This window comes from Numenius arquata, chromosome 11 (assembly GCF_964106895.1).
Source record: "Numenius arquata chromosome 11, bNumArq3.hap1.1, whole genome shotgun sequence".
Classification (NCBI taxonomy): domain Eukaryota; kingdom Metazoa; phylum Chordata; class Aves; order Charadriiformes; family Scolopacidae; genus Numenius; species Numenius arquata.
In genome coordinates, this window is record NC_133586.1 from 578,361 (window position 1) to 597,338 (window position 18,978).

The following is an 18,978-nucleotide window of genomic DNA, read 5'->3' on the forward strand; positions in this document are numbered from 1 at the left end:
CCGACGGGGGGACACCCCCCCTCCTGACACGGCTCCGCCGGCCGCAAGGGGTCGCGCAGCCTTAAAACCTCCCCGGGTTGCGCAATTTGCTTTTATAATCAGCTTTAAGGCCCCGGGGCAGGGCGGGGGTGCCCGGGGGCTGCCGACCGCCGCTCTCCGCCTGCTGCCGCCGCCGCCATTTTGCGGGGCGGGGCCTCCTGCCTTCCCTTCCCCGGGGGTGGGGCGGAAGTCCGCCTTTGCCCCGGAAGTGGAAGGTGCCGTCGCCACTTCCGCTTCCGCCGCGTCCATCCAATGCGGGGCGGGCGGCGTTTTGGCGCCGAATGCGAAGGGGGCGCGGGGCGGCGGGGAGCGGGCGGTGCGCGCGGCCCCGCGGTGCCCAGGGCGCCCTCTGGCGGCGGGGCGGCCACGGCCCTTCATGGCGGCCCTGCCTCAGAACAACCTGCGGGAGCAGCTGCGGCTCCACTCGGCCCGCGGAGCCCTCAGCGCCCTCCGCAACCCGCCCCCGCCGCGGCAGCGCCCGGCGTGAGTACCGCGGGGCCTCGGCGGGGCGGGGGGACACACACCGGGCGGGAGGCGCTAACCGGGGGCTCCTCTCTTTGCAGGGGCTTTACCTTCAAGAAGACCTCTCCGGCCGGCGGCCCGCCCAGGGAGCCCCGGCGCCTCCCCGCCGCCTCCGCCTTGAGGGAGAAAGATGTTAACACCTCCCTGGCTGCGCTGGCCTCGGCCCTCCCCGCCTCCAAGGACAAGAAAACGCAAATCCAGAATTTTTTTCCCGTGGTGTCCGGTGGATGCAGCCTCCAGCCCAGCCCGGTGCTCGCCAGGCCTCAGGAGGCATCAAGAGGCCCCGTGGCCTCTGGGCAGAGGAGCGTGAGTGAGGGGCTGCGTGGGACCCCCGCGCCCCGTCCTGCGGCTGCCCCCGTCATCGCCGTAGGAGATGAGTGGGATGACATCGATGACTTTGATTTGTCGGGAATTGAAAAGAAGTACTGCAGGCCGCCGGTCCTGTCCCCCAAGGGGCAGCGGCCCACCTGCAAGGCTTCCCAGAGGCCCGAGCCCCACCTGGATGAGCTGCCCGGCTCTTCCCCCGGCACTGTGGGCCACGACACGGGGCCTCGCAGCCACGGCACCTCGGGGCGTGGGGAGACCTCTCCAGAGGCCGAGCAACAACCCTCCTCGCAGCAATCTGTGATCTGCCTTGAGGATTCAGCTCCCTGCAGTGATAACAAGGCTGTGGGTGAGGACCTTTGGGAGGATTTATCTGCTGACGTGATTTTGGGTGATGACAGGGAAGAGGCTCACCCAGGTAACAATTTATTTTAAAGTACCGGTGTGCTAGAGGAAAACATGCTCGTGTTTGCACACAGAGGGCTTGGCTTTTCAGAAACTGGAGGGAGCTGCACGCTCGTGTCTGAGGAGCAGCCGTGGGTAGGTGGGTTTCGGTTGGGTAACCAGGGCTGTGAGCGGCGGAGCGGCGTCTCCGTGGCAGAAGGAGCAGCTGGTCGTGTGGCAACACTGGGAGCTGCAAGGCTTCCCATCTGCCATTCCAGAAACGAAGAGCAATAATCTACAGGGATGTTAGAGAAAGAAAAGTGCTATTTAAAATTCATACAAAAGAGACACAAAATCATCTTAAGCCTAAATGTAATGATGAGAAATATTAAACGAGAAAAAGAGATCTTTCAATTTAAAACAAAACAGACAAAACACCCCACCATCAAAAAACGTCAGCCCTCAGTTATAACCAAAAAGTCTGTGACTCGCAGTCAGAGCTTCCTTGGCAGCTCCCTGCTGCTTTGAAACTTTTGATCTTTATTTGTGAAATTAATATGTTTATGCAACTGCATGATATTGAACAGGGTCCTGTGGTGCTGCTGTTACACTAAATGGCGAAAGGATTTGTCAACTGTATTTTTCTTCTTAAAAATATTTTGTTACCTTTTCCCCTCTTTCTGTGAAATTAGTTTTAATGTATTTATGATAGGATTTGTCTTATAAGGCACAATACATGCAAATTTGGCTTCTAATTCTAGTATAGAGACTATACTAGTTGATGAGTCTCCACTCTTTTTAAGCTAGTATTAAATATAATAGTTTTCAATAAAATCTCTTGTAGGAAAAACCTCTTTAGGTTTTTCTCTTCTGGCAGGGAGAGGTAACTAGAGGCAAGCTATATAACTTTGCATTTAAAAGAGTGTGGGATTTTTATCCGTTTGTTTTTAATGGGGGAGAAAAAGGGAGCAGTCATAATTTTTCTTTTTTTTTTTTTGTCCTTTGGAAGTCAGAAACTATTAAACGAGTGTCTTGAAATCTGGCTGTTAATTTTTCCCCTCTGTTGAGTTGCATTCTTGTTTGCACCCCAATGAGTTTACAGCGTTACCCAACAACATTAATACACTTCTCCTTCAGCTGCTGGTGCTGAAAGCGGGGCGAGGCAGGAGCCGGGCGGTGGGGGGCAGAGCAGCCCCCCAGAACTGGACGCTGTCGACATCGAGCCGTTCTCCGAGCTCGAAGAGGACGATTACTTGGATGTAGTTCCGCCCTCCCCTGAGGAAGAGCTGCCTTCCTTCTTGCCTTCTGTAAAAAGCACTAGGTAAACCAAAGTTCATTGATAAAACTGTCTTTAGGATGATATTTAAAAGTAGCAAAAAAGACATGAAACTAGTGCTCGTTAAAAAGTTGCGGACTGAGTTGATTGTCACATTAACAGCTGACAGCTGCTGTTAACGCCTTATGAAATACTTTCTGTTTCATGGCCAATGTTAAAGGTGGCTTTTGCTTCGGAAAAAGCAAGAGTTACGTTTCCTTCCGTAATGAGAGGGAAAAACAATTAATGAATCAAGTCTGCGCACGGTGGCACAGAGGACGAGTGACAAAGCGCTCAGCTCCCTGCAATTTAACTGGGTTTTCAGAAATTCGGTTATCTTTTATGCACACCCTAAATGTTGTTATCTAAAAGATAAACTTCTTATATGGAAATGCCTTGTTTTCCAGATATCTGTATTTTAATGGCTTTTTATTTTAATGCTAGTAATGTTTTCAAAGAGTCTCCTGCCAGTGGAAGGTCCACAGGCAGCGCTGAGTCCACGCCTGGGCCGGGTGCCACGACGCAGCCTGTTGCTGACAGTGACCCTGGTGTGGAGGGTGCAGGTACAGAAAACATTTGGAAATTTTATGCCTCAGGTTTTGGGGACGATTTGCAACAAATCGTTCTGGGTTTCCCATTGCTGGGAGCATTCCCTGAGAGTGAGCGATGGGGAGGAGGAAGCAGGGGACTGTCTGGGACAGGATTTTCAGATGCGTATCAGTGTATCACGTGTATCTGTGTTGTTTAAAACTTTGTGTTTATAAATGCTCAGAGCAGTGTGTTTGTTTATGTTTTAATGATGCTGTTCTAGAAGTCAGTTTAGTCAGGCTCTGCCTCGTTGTACGTTCCTGTGCCCGTAGCAAGCTCTGCTCAGTGGGGAGGGTTTGGTGGCGGCGAGAGACACCCTGCTGCCCCCCTGGGTAAATCAGAGTTGGGCAACTGCAGCAGGGGCAGGAATGTGTTCTGAGGGGTCACAGCCCGGTAGCAGCGATTTGGGGTCCCATGCAGTTCCAGGGCAAAATCCAGACGGTTCTGTGGTTCCAGATTTGAAAGGGAAGGTTGTGAGGTGACAAACACCAACTTTCACCTGTGGGAGGTTTTCCACGGTGCTTTCTAGACTAGCATTGCAAGGTAATATTTTGATAAGATGTGTTCCAGTGTGTTTGGGGAGGGGTAATTTGAGATAAGCAAAACACGTAAACTTGAGTGTTTTTTCAAAATAAGTGGGAAAGAACTGTGGTGAGGTTTGGAAAATACAGAGAGACGGATAATTAAAAGGCAAGGGCAAAGATATGTAGGCTGAGCCTGTGCACACAGAAACAGTTTCTTTATGCGAATGGACTTCTAAAAAAATCTATTGAAATTAAATTATTTCAACTTATTTATTGCAATTTACTGTCTTATTGTATATTCTAATAAAAACTAGTGTTACTGTATGGTAAAACACTCCATCTCACAGATAAGGGCCTGCCTTTGGAACAGCGACTCTTCGGCATCATGGCCGACATCTGTGACCTGGTAGATGCCATCCCGCTCCAGGAGCTGCAGGCGCTCTCCTGTGCGAAGGAGCTTCTCCAGCAGCGAGATCTCAGGTACGCGCTGATGAGCCGCCTTTCCCAGCTCCGTGTGGAGCGGTGTCGTGCCTGCAGGTGTCTCCACCACACCGAGAAGATGATACGGAAGGATTTATTTAAAAAGCTTAAATTAACCGACCAGCTGAAGGGGAAAAAATAAATCCCCCCAAACCTGCTGAAAGTGTTAATGATCCCAGTGTTCTGCCGGAAGAAAGGATCCGGTTCACATTCAGTCTGAGGCCCAGGTGTCCTGTGTCTCTTCTCTGGAAGGTGATGAGAAACAGCTGCTTCCAAAGCAGCAGGGTGATGGGATAGAACCTGCCAGGTGCCATCCTCGGTCCTTGTCACCCCAGGCGTTAGTTTCATATTCTCTCTCCGGGACTGGCTCTCGCTGACTGCAGTGATTATGAGTTCTCCTAATACCTGTGTGCCTGTCGCCTTTCAGCCTCATCGTTGCTGCTGCGATCTGCTGCTTCAGCTTCTGCGTACTCTGATGGCACGATACGGAGACAAAGCATTGGGATTTGGGATTTTGTTTTGGTTTTTTTACTGGCCTGGATCTATGTGCTTTTTCTGAATGTTCTCAGTAAAACTACTCTATTCTATTTCCCCTCCTTACTGTAGTCAGACATAGTTTTTAGAAAGTACATAAAAACATAATTTGGTTCAAGCATATTTTTACTTTTTCAACTTAACGTTTGTGCCTCTAAAGATATATTTTTTTTTTTACTATTATTATTTTATTTTATGCTCTCCCTTGCCTGGATCAGTTCCTTGCTACTAGGAATTCTTTTATGTCTGCAGAGGTGGTGTTGTAATTTTGTAATTATTTTGTTCATCTGAGTTCTGGTTTTATTCTCTCTTCCCTCATTTCTCTGAAATATTTTTAAGATACGGTGACACAGAATGCAGTGTAACCACCATATGTTAGTATTTTTCATAGGAGAGAGACAAAACTGTTTAATGTATGTTGTAGAAGTTGGTAAATCATTGCTTGTGACTAAATGTATTTTTTCCTTCTTCCTTCCCTTGCCGTCTGTCCAGGAGGAGATTGCTGGCTGGTTCTGTCACTTTGAACAAAAGCGCCATGAACAAGAGTTTTCCTGGGACCTGGAAGGGGTGTGTGGAGCGGAGCCCTCCTGCACCCCCCGCTCTGGGCTCTGGCCCAACCTGGAGCTTCAGTTCGGGCAGGAACTCACCCCAGTCCCCAAACCTCCCCTCTGGCCTTTCCGGGACTATGCCTTCAAGCCATTTTTCTACCAAAAAAAATCAAACCTTGGATTTCTCTTATGCTTTAAAGCCAAGTACCGAGGAGGATACCTGCCCAGGAACTGCAGCACCGTCCTCCTCCCGGGGACAGGGCAGAGATGGAGCTTCCCTCAGCCTTTACCCTGAGATGTCCTTCGACAGCAGCTCTTGTGGGGAACCAGGGCTGAGAAACGGGGAGAGCTGTCACCTGCTGGAGAGGCCTCTCACCAGCACCGCTCTGCGAGGCCAGGGCAGGGCTCCCACCAGCATCCCTGCGCAGGATGGTCTGGGGATGAACCATACGGACTTTGACCTCGACCACTTTGATATCGATGATTTTGATGAGGACTGGGAGAATTCGGTTAATGTTTCAGCACCCGAGACGCCGTCGACGCCGCTGTATCAGCCCGTCAGGGAGGGGCCACCTGCCAGATCGCTCTCCTCAAAGATACTGTCCAGAGCCAAAGGCTCTGCTGCTGCATCAAGCCCTGCTGCTCCAAAATCCAGCTTCTTGATGGCGACAAAGAACCACTCAGGTAAATGATGGTCACTAGGATTACTGTCTTTCCCTTTCTAAACTTCTATTTACTTATTTTTAGACCTAAGGCCAAATGACTTCCTGTAGATTACATCAATGCCTTTTGGTTTTGTGGAAATTTCTTTTGGTTTCTTTCTCCAAAGTCGTCTTCTGCTTTTTTTCCTCCAATGATGCCAAACTTGTTGAGTGTTTATTCGCCAGGCAGGTGGCAGGCTGCTGGGAAGATGAAGCTGCTAAAACTGGGAACTAGGATGTTTGTGTGTTTTAATTAAGTAACGACTCTGCAGTTGTTAATTCAGAGCTGTGCAACAGTTGTAGCTGCTTATGCAAAATGTTCAAAACCGGGCACTGGCTGAAGCAAACCTAATCCCTCTGGGGTCAGGGGGTCGCTGTCACTTGTGGTTACTGAAGGAAGGGGCTGGTGAAGGGGGAGGTGGAAATGGCAACCCCTTTCAGCAGCGTCTGTCGCTGGTTCAGCCAGCACCTGGGTTTGGGTAACCACAAACGGGGACCCTGTTAATAGCTGTTTGTGGGAAACTGAAGTTTGTTGGTGTAAGACCAGGCATTTATACAGTCGCGGGGAAGAAGCTTGTTTCCAGAGATTTGCATATAGTCAGAGTTCACACTTTAGCTGCTCTTAACTTCTAGATGAATGCAATTTTGTTTAATAAGTCATGATTTGAGTTTAAAAGGTTCAAAGGGTTGTGGTGGTGGCTGAGCCGTGTGTTACAGCGAGGCAGTGTCACGTTGCCAGAGGGATCCACAACTTTACACTGTAACTTACTGTAGGTGCATTTTCTGTGTCTCCTAGACCCGCCGGCCAATAACCCTGCGCTGGAACGCTTCAGGGGCATGAAATTCTCCCATTCCGAAGGGATGATGAATATCTTTCACAAGAAGTTTGGTTTGCACTATTTTCGGACAAACCAGCTGGAGGCCATCAACGCTGCTCTGCTGGGCGAAGACTGTTTCATCCTGATGCCCACGGGTGGGTGTCTCCACGGGCCACGCAGCCCCAAGCCTTTGAGCACAGGCTTGAAAAATAAAGACCTGAAGCTCCTTTTGCGGGGCCCTTGCCAAACTCTTCTCTTTCTCTGTGCCTTTGTGGAGGTGGCGATAAATTGTGATGCTTGAATTCTGTGGCTGCAGGATTTCAGGACTATTGTCTGCACTGTGGTGTTTTGGATGAGGGGATTGAGTTTCTGCCTACCATAGTATTTCACATGATGGCTCTTCCTTATCCTGCAGGTATCATGTCAAAGGCACCCACTGGGAAAAGTTCGTTGTTTCTGAAAGTGCTGTAAAATGGGAAATAAGCAATAGGTCTCCCTTTTCTGCTTCTTCTCCAGAGTCTCCTTTTCCTCTTGGTACCTGATGTTTGGTGTGTTCTGTTCCATCCTCGCAGGTGGTGGGAAAAGCTTGTGCTACCAGTTACCGGCCTGTGTCTCTGCTGGAGTCACCATCGTTATCTCCCCACTGAGGTCCCTGATAATAGACCAGGTTCAGAAACTGAAGACCTTAGATGTAAGTTCCAACAGCTGACTCTGTTTGTTTGGTTAAACTGCAGATGAGTGAGTTGGAAATCTGGAATTTTACACTAAATCTTATGTCTCAGATATAAATGGTAAAAATTGATAAGACGGAAAGTGTAAAAGGCAAAGTTGTGTAGGAAGAACTAAATCAGATGAACTAGAACATCTGGGCAGTCTGACTCCTGCACTTACTGATGCTGCTGTGTACTTGTTATCGGAGCTTAGTTTCCAAGTACAGCTGCATATACATTTCATCTGGTTTATAACTAGATGTAGGACTATATTTGGAGATGCTTCTGTTTTGTGCATATTAAAACTACGTTTTGTTTTTTTTTTATATAGATTGCTGCAACATATCTGACTGGTGATAGAACAGATGCTGATGCTTCAAAAATATATATGCAATTGTCAAAAAAAGATCCTGTAATAAAGCTTCTGTATGTTACCCCTGAGAAGGTTTGTATTTGATTTGAATTGTAAAATCCTGGAGGCAGCAAGAGGAAATGCTGAATTTAGAGTAGGGGAAAAAAATGTTAAAATATTTTTTCGATAATTCAGTAAGACTCTGTACAGATGTAAGTCATTTCAGTCCAAGAACGAGGACTGAGTATGTCTGCACAATTTAAATTCTTAGAACAAGAACCCCATGCCCATCCATTTCAATATATCTTACTATATATTATTGGCTAATTGCTCTCAAGCGACTATTAAAATCTAGGGTGCTATGAATAGGATAATACAGGGAAAAAACATGTAACTGTCGAGGTAATAGGTGATTGTCAAAAATTGCCTTGTTCTTAATTATATGTTGCCTTTAAAAGTGATGTTATTCCACAAGAGCTCTGTAAGAGACACTGTTCAGTGTGCTGGTTATTTCTCTTCAACATTGTCTTTCCTTGTCGTTGGTGACATAAGTCATTTAAGTTTACTGCGATCATAGGACCTCTGGATAGACAATCCTAGAACCTCGTGGGGTTCCCACACCAGCTGCTTCCTTGCCAATGAAAATGAAGCTGGTCACCATCTGCTTTGTGTCCTCAGGCTTCACCCGTGCAGCTGGGGTTAGCTCTGCTGCACAGAGAGTGGCTTCTGGGCTTGATCAGGAAGGGCCATGCTCTGTCTGTCTGTCAGTCAGTCTGTCTGACGCCGCTGGCGGCTCTGTTCCCAGGTTTGTGCCAGCAGCCGCCTGATGTCAGCCCTGGAAAATCTCTACGACAGGAAACTCCTGGAGCGTTTTGTCATCGATGAGGCCCACTGCGTCAGCCAGGTAAAAGCCTTCTCTTGCTTTTCGAAATGGCAAAAGACTCGGTGGGAGCATCTTACTGAGTTACACTTAAACGTTGTTGTTAAACTAGTGGGGTCACGACTTCCGACAAGACTACAAGCGGCTGAACATGCTGCGCAGGAAGTTTCGCTCTGTGCCCATGATGGCTCTCACGGCCACCGCCAACCCCAGAGTCCAGAAGGACATTCAGAACCAGCTGGAGATGCTCAAACCACAAGTGTGAGTTGCTCAGCAGTTTCCTGATACCCTTTGTTTGTGCTGCAGGAATTTTGAGTGGAAAACTTAGTAAAGTAAGAAAAGCCTTCTGGGTCCGCCTGGAATACTTAGGTAGTTGTAGCTGATTAAATGAGGTTGCATGCACGGAATTTGCAGTGAGTTACATGCAAAATATTAAAGTTAGAAGAAAAAAAAACTTGCCAAACTCTTCCTTGCATGATAAAGGAAGCTGTTTAATAGAAAATAACATCATGAAATTTTCTGTGTCACTGACAAAATGTACAAGTTGTATTTTTGGGTGCTTTTCATGAGAATGCTGGAAAACTGCAAAAGCTGGAAGTGTTTCTTAATTAGCATTGGCAGCAAAGTAGCTAATGAGGTACCCCTGGGCCGGGACTGAATTGTGTTTTCATTGTACATGATGGAAAAATAAAGGATTCTGTTTTGTTAGATTTCTTATTTTAGCAACATATTTTAGGGTAGAAGGAGGGAGGTGATGCTGTATTTCGCAAATTAGATCAGTCAAATGTGGATGCAAATATTCAAAAGGAAAATGAAGGTGAAGCAAATCACGGTGTGAGTGTTTGGTTTATGGGTGTTTCTTCCTTCTCCGTAGAGCCATGCAGCTGTGGTTTTTTCACAGCCACAGGAAAAATGCAGGAATTTTAGACCCAAAGTCTGGGTGCCGTGAATCTCGGTGGGGATAGTGGAACAGAAATTTCTTTGCAGTTAATCAGCCCGAGCAGCAGTTCATGTGGGACGTTCCAGTCGATACCCGGCTGCTGGAACTGTCACTGCACCCACAAAGCTGACACCCGTGAACTGTCGTGTTTTAGGTTTACCATGAGCTTCAACAGGCATAACTTGAAATACGACGTGTTGCCCAAGAAGCCAAAGAAGGTAGCGATGGATTGCTTGGAATGGATTAAAAAGTATCACCCACGTGAGTACCAAGCAGCATGGGGTGCTTGCGTGTGTTTCGTGAACTGCTCTTTAAGGCAGGAAAAGCTTTTATAATGCTGTAAAACCCCCAGACTTGTGCCTTTCTGTAAGCCATGAACAGATTTACAAGAAAACCAAGTGGGAGGCAAAATGATGTTATTGACAGTGGGAATCAGGTTTATGGGCATCCTAAATTCGGAGTTCAAGTTAAGATGGAAAAGTCAATTATGGTGTTGCTCTTGAGTAACCGTTTTGGAGAATGCCAGACCTTGTATATAAAGGTCATGTAATGTCTGTACTGTTTTAATTGTTTAATTGTCTTGGTCTGCTTATCTGTGGTTTCCCCTGAAGAACCTTCAGAGATTCCTATCTTTGAGGCTCTGTTTGGAGTCCTGCTGCTGGGAGGTCCCTGCCCCAGGCTCCCCCATGGCTTCTCTGTGCTCTAACCTGGTGTCTCACTGCCTAAACTGCTCTAGCTCTTCATTTATCTGCTTCTTTATTCATGTATTTTAAATCCTGAGATTGCACAGTACTGACCAGGGAAACTTTTCTTGATTCCACCTTACCAAAAAACCCCAGGAAATTGGGTGAGGAGAAACTAACAAAACATCTGATATTAATAAAACTACTTTTCTTTATTATTAAGCAGTTATTGCATTACACTTACCAACCTCTCCTCTGTGGAATAAATTAATATGCTTGACAGGTATGACCGTTAAGGAAGTGAAAGGGAATAAAGCTGTATTGTAGCACAGATCTTTTTATATATTTGCAGATGACTCTGGAATAATTTATTGCCTTTCCCGACACGAATGTGACACGACAGCGGCTATCCTGCAGAAGGAAGGCCTTGCTGCGCTGGCCTATCACGCTGGTCTCACTGACTCCAACAGGGATCTGGTACAGAAGAAGTGGATTAACCAAGAAGGATGCCAGGTAAAAGGAAAGCAACTGCAGGAAAAGAGTGAATACAATTCAGAGCACTTTTATCCCTCTTGGCCTAGAAAATGAAAGCGGAGTTGTGTAACGTTATTGCCAAATGGGATGCAGTATTAAATAAGTGATCCGGACAGATCTGCCCAAACAGAGACCTTACCTGTCTTTTTATTGGGAATTTTGCCAATCAAAGACTGCAGCACCGCACTTAAGTATGATACACAGGGAGGAAGGAGCTGAGCAGTACAAGGCTTCTGAAGCAGCGCTTGGCCTGCTGCTGAGTGTATGCTGAGACTCACACTGGGGGTTCTCCCTTTGTCTGGAATAGCCCTTCTGAGGGGAGAGGTGTTTCTGCTGTTTCATACTCTTCTTGCAGGGTTACAATTGGAATTCCAGGTTCTGCACAGTTTCGTAATCCAGGTCGCTTGTTTTTGGTGCAGAGTGCTGCCCGGATAACTCTGCGTAACAGAGGATGATTTCCTTCCCAGGTGATCTGTGCAACGATTGCCTTTGGAATGGGAATCGACAAACCTGACGTGCGCTACGTTATCCACGCCTCCCTTCCCAAGTCGGTGGAAGGGTACTACCAGGAGTCCGGCAGAGCTGGACGAGACGGGGAAATGTCTCACTGTCTGCTCTTCTACAGCTACAGCGACGTCACCCGGCTCCGGAGGCTGATACTGAGTGAGTCCTCCCGTTCTGACTTAGTGGAGACAATACTAAAGCATTCACACGATCACTGGTCTCTGTTTCGTTAGACTGGGTTATTTTCTCGTTTCGAGGTGCCACATACAGCGTGGTATGGCCAGGATGGGAGAACGGGGCGTCTTCACCTGAATGGTTTCCTGTAATGAAAGATTTTTGTCACTTGTACTTAATTTTAGCCAAAAACATTTTGCTTCATATCCATCTCTTGACTCTTGTCATTCTAGTCGTCTTTCCCTTCTCCAGCCTTTACAATTTTAAAGGTAAAATCTGTCCTAGGTTAAACCTACTCATCTTTTTTTCAGCAAAAAGGAACAGTGTGTTTTGTCTACCTGATAATATATAAAAATGCAGAGGTGCAGATTTAACAAATACAATTTAATTTCTTGCCTTTCAGTGGAGAAGGATGGGAACAGTCACACGAGGCAGACCCACTTTAACAACCTGTACAGCATGGTTCACTACTGCGAGAATTTGGTTGACTGCCGGAGAATCCAGCTTTTAGCCTACTTTGGGGAGACTAATTTTAATCCCACCTTCTGTAAAGATCACCCAGAAGTTACTTGCGACAACTGCAGTAGAAAGAAGGTAAAAGCCATAGCTCTTATTTGTAGTGTTGTTAAACTGAGTTTGCATTTAGCTGTGTTAAAAAATGGTTACCTGACTTTTGGGAAGGCAAATGGAGAAAACGTTTAAAATGTCTTGTGTTGTTGTGACGCTGGATGCTTCGAATGATTTCCCGGGATTAACCTAGGGTAGAATTACACTGACTGTCCATGGATTTATGATGTTCCTGTTTCTGCCAGGGGAGGACCAGGAGGTACAAGGATGTTCCTTGCTGTCCGTTTTCGTGGCGGGGGTGCTTACAGGAGGCAGAGCAAATAGCAGACCCCCCGGAAGGGCTGTGGGGGAGCCCCTTCAGCTGCCTGTTGCTGTGTTTCCAAGGCAGCTCCGTGCTGGCAGAGCGGCGAGTGCCACCTGAGGAGGTGTAACTGCCTGAGGTGGCCCAAGGATTAGGGCTTGTGCCTCAGGGACCGAGGCAGATGTGTCAGTGGCACAAAGAGGAGTGGAAGAGAAGCAGACAGGGCAGGGTACTGGTCTCTGTAAGCTGGTTCAGTTTTATACCTGCTGATACTGGTTCTCAGTCCCATGTTTGAAGCGTTACCTTACATGCTGTCACTGTAACAGAACTTGACTAGAACAGTGTATGTTCAGTCCAGTCTCATTTCCATGCATATTTGAAGTGTAAGTCCTAGTGCACGGCAGCAGAATAATTAGGGGAGTGCTTTCCAAACGATTTACCTTGATTACCAGTATTTACCCAGCAATCCTGCAGCTCACTCTCTACAATTAACACAACAGTTATATACACACAGTTGGTACCTAATATTCTCAGAGTATTATCAAAAGCAGAATGCTTGTGACTATATTGTATCACGGTGGGTGTACAAACTAGAAAATCACTATTTCTGTTTGAAACAAAACTAATTTATGACCGGAAAAAGCTCAATAATGAAACCCACGGTTGTCAGGAACAACTTGCATTGGGGCAGAACCACAGAACGTTGTTTCCTAATCGAATCTGTTTTAATAGGATTACAAATCACGAGATGTAACGGATGACGTGAAGAGCATTGTAAGATTTGTACAAGAGCACTGTGGACAAATGGGACGAACTACTGCAAAGAGAAATGCAGGTTTTGGAAGATACACACTGAATATGATGGTAGACATTTTCTTAGGTGAGTTCAGTTCTTCCAGAAAAAACACCTGAAGAGACTCGGTGCATAAATTCCTGATCAAGTATCAGGAGCTCTCTGCAACACTAGCAGTGGTTGACAAGAAGATATATTTTGCAAATTTATTCTTCACAGGAATCTCTTGGTGGAAAATGATCCAAAATAAATGAAAATAAAGCTTTAATCCGTTTCAGGTTGCTATAGTGATAATATTAGTTTTCTGGTGGTGCTTGGAGTTTCTGGTGCTTAAATGAATTTTTTTAATGTGCGTAGACTATGGAATCCCCCTGGGAACCCTCCACAGGCCTAAGTACACACACAGGTGGGGTTTCTGATGGCAGGCTAACCCTGTGCTTTCTCTTGCACAGGTACCAAGAGTGCGAAGGTTCAGTCTGGGATATTTGGGAAGGGAGCTGCCTACTCGCGGCACAACGCCGAAAGGCTCTTCAGAAAACTGGTCTTGGACAAGATTCTGGACGAAGACTTGTACATCACTGCTAACGACCAGGCGGTGGCATATGTCATCCTGGGACAGAAAGCTCAGGCGGTGCTCGACGGGTCATTGGAGGTGTGTAACAGCTGGGGTTGTTCTCTAATATATTGTTATAAGGGACGTGCTACAGTTTCTCTGTAGCGTTTGCCCTGGGACAGCTAAAACCAGCTGAAGTGCAGGAACCAATCTGTAGCAGATGCAGGGAACGGAATCCAGCAAGCTTGATTTCTAGTCCACTACTCTAATAATAACGTTGTAAGGCAAAAGGTGAGTTTGAGAGGATTGGAGAGGGTGAAATCTTCACTGCTCTTCCTCCATCCACCTGATTCCCACTTGGCAAGAAAGGGAAGTGATGGCCAACACAGAAAAAGCTAAAGCGAGAAGAAGGAGCAGCACTACCTTCTCCAGCATTTTCTGCTCTATTTTTTCCCAGTCATTGGTGAGCTCTGATGGAAAATGCACTTGGAGAAGGTCATGGAACCAGTGCCAGAAATGCTCGAGACAGCGTCGCCTTTACATTAGTGCTGTGTCTGGAGCAGAGAGAGCCCTCAGCGCTAGGCCTAGTGACCACTCTTTAAATCTAGCTGTAATTAGTGTTCTCAGGATTTTCCCCTGTGTTGTGCACATTCTGCTAATTCTTTGTAGAAGAAACTTAAGGATGGTTGAATAGCCTGTAAAAAATAACTTTAAAAGCGTGTACTGGGTAAATAGCTTGCTTTGGTGCATCAGAGAATTCTTTCGGTTTCTTTGCCTGTCTTCCTGTGTTCTCAATCAGTCCCTCACTCTTCTCCTGATGGCTCAGGTGGAGTTTCATGAAACGGAAAGTGCCAGCGCCATCAGAAAGCAAAGGGCTTCCGTGGCAAAGGTGTCCCAGCGGGAAGAGATGGTTAAAAAGTGCCTCGGGGAACTCACGGACACCTGCAAAACGCTTGGGAAAGTCTTTGACGTGCATTACTTCAATATTTTCAGTACTTCAACACTAAAGAAAATAGCGGGTAAGGTCAGCTTTTCCTTACTCGGAAGCCCCATCGGCTGCAATTGGAGCCTTTTCTGACAGAAACTCCGCAGTTTCTGACATTTAGTGAGAACAGGTTTCAGTACAAATAACTGGGCGCGTCCTGGGGAAGCTCTTCAAAAAAAGTTAGTTTGTTTGACATGTCTAATTGGTACTTTGTTCCATTGCAGAGACCTTGTCATCTGATGTAGAAGTTTTACTGCAGATTGATGGTGTTACAGAAGATAAACTGGAAAAATACGGAGCAGAAATAATTAAAGTGATGGATAAGTACTCGGAGTGGAGCGTACCAGGTTCAGTATACTCTGTACCTAAATCATAGAATCATAGAATGGGTAGAGTTGGAAGGGACCTTAAAGATCATCGAGTTCCAACCCCCCTGCCCTGGGCAGGGACACCTCCCACCAGACCAGGTTGCTCAAAGCCCCATCCAGCCTGGCCTTGAACCCCTCCAGGGATGGGGCATCCACAACTTCCCCGGGCAACCTGTTCCAGTGCCTCACCACCCTCACGGTAAAGAGTTTCTTCCTAATATCTAAATGTGTGCTCTCCTCTCTAACACCCTTCCTCTATCACAAGTTTCACTCAAAAGTTGCCTTGTTTTAAATACAAATAACTAATTCTTGCAGCTTAATAATTACAAAAAGGGAGTGATTTCACATTTTCAGAAGATGCAAAGATCTTTGTTATCTTCTCGCTTGTTAAATTCAGTGTATCTCTGAAAGGGTAGAAGAGGCAAACGAGACCTAAGCAGACTGCTCTGCTCTGAACCTGTTAGTTACTGGCATTTATGTAATATGCTTAGTCATAACGAGAATTCTGACCTGAAAGTTACAGGTCTTGCACCTCCTGCATATTTTTACACCTGCATCTCCTACGTATGGGGTAACGTCGTGGGCTGGCAGAAAATCAGTAACTCCCACCTTTTGTTTTTCATAGTAACTGAGGTCAGCGAGTTCAGGTCTTCACTGAATAGTGGAGAACTTTCAAAGCTTGGTGTGAAACCCACGACCAGGTGACAATGGCAGTATCGAGCAGGGGCAGCACTGAACAGGGGCAGCATTGAATAATGGCAAATGGAGCCCCGAGACTAGTAAATCCGGTAACTTCCCCCGAGTGTAGCATGTAGCCTGTAATCAGAGTATTTAACACAGCCTGGCTATCAGATTAGACACTGGGGCCTGCAATTTTAAAGTGATTCATGTTTACATTTAAGGAGGCTGTGCTTTCATACACTGCAATGTGAATAAACGTGTATCTACAAACCTCAGTTTTAAAGTATTTTATTCTACTGCTGGTGCAAAGGATCACGTCCCTCTGGATCGTGGCTGACTGAGAAGGAGCTCTGGGCTCCCTGAGCCTTTCAGTGTCTCCTGGTGCTGGGTTTAAAAACAAGTGCCAGATTTGACTGTAGTATTTATGGTATATTCCATAATTCTTTCCAGATGACCCGGGGAAGGGAGTGTAAAGGCAGAAAGCCCAGTGTTACCAAAATAGCGTAGACAAGAAGCCAAGCTAGAGGAAACAGGGCTGCCCGGGACTCTTACGGCATGAGATAAAGCGAGGAGAGAGGGCAGTTTTGGTTGACATCACCTTTAGCTGAGCCTGGAGCAGGGTGAAGGCGGTGCAGGGGAGGCCTGGAACAGCGAGGACCGTGGTTCTGGCGCAGTCGGTGTGCTCTGGCTGGCAGTTCTGGCTGGCCCAGGCCATGCCTTGGTTTCATTTGCATTAACTCTCTGTCTCTGCAGAAGACGCTGCCGGCCAAAGCGTGGACACGGCTACGGGAAGCACGGGCACACCCGAGAGCGAGGGAGAAGCGGAAGACATAGTTACCACCTCAAGCTATTTTTGCAATAACGCAAACCAAAGAAGGAAAAGGAAAAGGCCGCCAAACTTCACAGACTCGAAGAGGAAAAAGACAAGCGCTGGCGGTAGCCAGCAGTTCCATCCCAAAGGGTAGGTTGTTGTGGTAATTTGTAACTTCTCTTTGTCCAGAACAGCCCGATGGTGATCCCAGAACTGCACTATCATCCTGCTGCGCTTTCTTGAGTGAGTATGGGCTTTAAAAATGGCATTAAAATGATCCAGGTACCTGCTAACAACTGCTCTGCTTTGGTTTTCTACCATTTTCTGTTTAGAAAGCTCCTGGTGAGGAAAGGGATTTAGGAGTTGTCCTTTGTTTCTCACTCGTGACTGCCCCAAACCGAGTAGTGACAGTGAGTTTCAGTGTGCTGCCGTAACCGTCGTTAGCAGCCTGACTGGCTTCTGGGCTTGGAAACATAAAGGCAGCTGGAAACTGAAGATTTGATGGAATATCTGAACTTCAGTTCCCAGCCCCTTGTTAATTCAGAACTTCTCCCTCCAATTGTCCCATATGGGGCAACACCTGCATCAAGACCATAAGGTTTGGATCCAGGAGCCTGGTTTGTCTTGAGCTTCCAGGGCAGATCCACCACTAACTATCCCAGGGTGACGAAGAGCCGGGCTGGGCCTCATCCTTTGAGATCTGACCTTATTTTGACAGTTCATGTAGTTATTAGTGCAGTAACTCAAGTGGCAGTTTGTGCTGAATGTTTGTGCCTCAAAACTTGATTAATCAGTGCTGAAAGGGAATGACCGAAAAAGGAGAAATGGAGAAATTCCACCTTCCCCAAACCCTCTTTAAAAACAGAGGTGGGGTAATGTGTGTGTGACATCAGAAAACTTGAGCAGTCAGTTGTTATTTGGGTCCCACAGTCGCGCCTGTCGGAGGCTGGCTGTGCTCACAGCTGGCCTGGCACAAAAAGGTAGTAAATTAAAGTTTCCTCAGTGCGGTATGGCCAGGTCACCTTACCCCTCGCCGAGGTGTTGCACCTCGCCTGGAGTCCGAGACAAGGTGAGGAACCAAAGAGCAGTGACACGAACAACCCACCTCTTGCATTTCTGAAAGAATTCTTTGAATAGGACTTCATTCGGTCTGTAAGTGTCACAGGCATTGCGTTACCTTCCAGCCGGGAGGAGTTCAGGCCGTGGGGAAGAGCAGCTCTAATTGGTACTAACGTGTTCTCCAGAATGTTCTGTAAAACCCCCCCGTGAATTTTAAAGACCCTTTGGGTTTATTGGTATATAACTGCCTATGTTTTACTGCTTTAGTATTGCATTCGTCACCAAAATACCGTCTGCCTTCTTCAAACCCCCTGCGTTCTGCCATCGCCTGTGCTTTCCCAGGATGTCTCTCTCCTCCTCTGCCCTGTTTTCCCTCATTCTGGTCCTTGTTTTTTGTAGCAAACAGCAGGTCCCGGCTCAGTAGGTTTTACTCCCACCCTTTTCACCTTCCAATCTGCTAAAATATTAGTCATTAAATGCTGTTGACCCTGAACTGTCGCTTAACGTTGATACTCTAATAGAATTAATCGGAGTCAGGGTGGTTCAGCCCTTAGGTGGATGCCGGAGCAGCAGCTACACGCCCTTTACATTTCAAAGGTATTTTTGCAGCCATGTGTATTTAAAAAAAAAACACAAACAAACCCAAAATACCCCCCAGCCCCAAAACTCTTTAAAAATGAAAGCATAGTCTTCTAGAAAATCTGTATCTAAGTATATGTATGGAGCGTGGGAAGCGAAGCGATGCCTGACGCACACCTTCCCTCCCGTGCAGGGGCCGCAGCAGGTACCGGAGGCCCCGACGCCAGCCCGGCCCCAGGGCTCCCGGCCCCTCCGGCGGCAGCTCGGCCTCGCTCACCGTCACAGCCCCCCGGGGAGCCGCCGCAAAGCTGGGGATTATGGCACCTCCCAAACCCAAAACCAGGCAATTCCTTCAACCTTCGTATTCAGTACTGTAACTCGGGAAGTGTAAATACTGTACCATAGCAAGCCCTGAAGATGTAATCATTGTTCATTAAATCTTTGTTTCGTTTGCTAAACCTTCTGAGACTTGTACATTTGTCAAGTACAAAAACCTCACATTAAATAAATGCTTTTTAACTCATAAGCTTATTTGGACCGTTCTTCCTGCCGTAAGCAAACAGGAGCTCTGCCGGGTTGCGGAGGCGCTGCCGTTCCAGCGGCGGAGACGAGTGTAGGGCTGTTCCTCAGCTTCCTCGGGAGCCCCTGGGGACCCCACATCAGAAGCGGTGACTGGAGCTGCGTGTCCCAGCGCTGGGGCTGCCTCTGCTCCGCTCCCTGCCTGGCT

General features: G+C 47.1%; 1 protein-coding gene across 1 annotated transcript; it reads left to right on the forward strand.

Annotated features, from left to right (window-relative positions):
• The first annotated feature begins 415 nt into the window (after positions 1-415).
• Positions 416-18,773, forward strand: BLM (BLM RecQ like helicase). Its single transcript, XM_074156015.1, has 21 exons — positions 416-522; positions 603-1,303; positions 2,407-2,590; positions 3,029-3,147; positions 4,044-4,176; positions 5,203-5,942; positions 6,756-6,932; positions 7,350-7,468; positions 7,819-7,932; positions 8,645-8,743; positions 8,832-8,980; positions 9,814-9,920; positions 10,695-10,855; positions 11,344-11,539; positions 11,958-12,148; positions 13,155-13,302; positions 13,668-13,867; positions 14,595-14,787; positions 14,978-15,100; positions 16,556-16,763; positions 18,445-18,773. The coding sequence occupies exons 1-21, from the start codon at positions 416-418 to the stop codon at positions 18,626-18,628; spliced, it is 4,353 nt and encodes a 1,450-aa protein (XP_074012116.1). The 3' UTR covers positions 18,629-18,773.
• Positions 18,774-18,978: the final 205 nt, after the last annotated feature.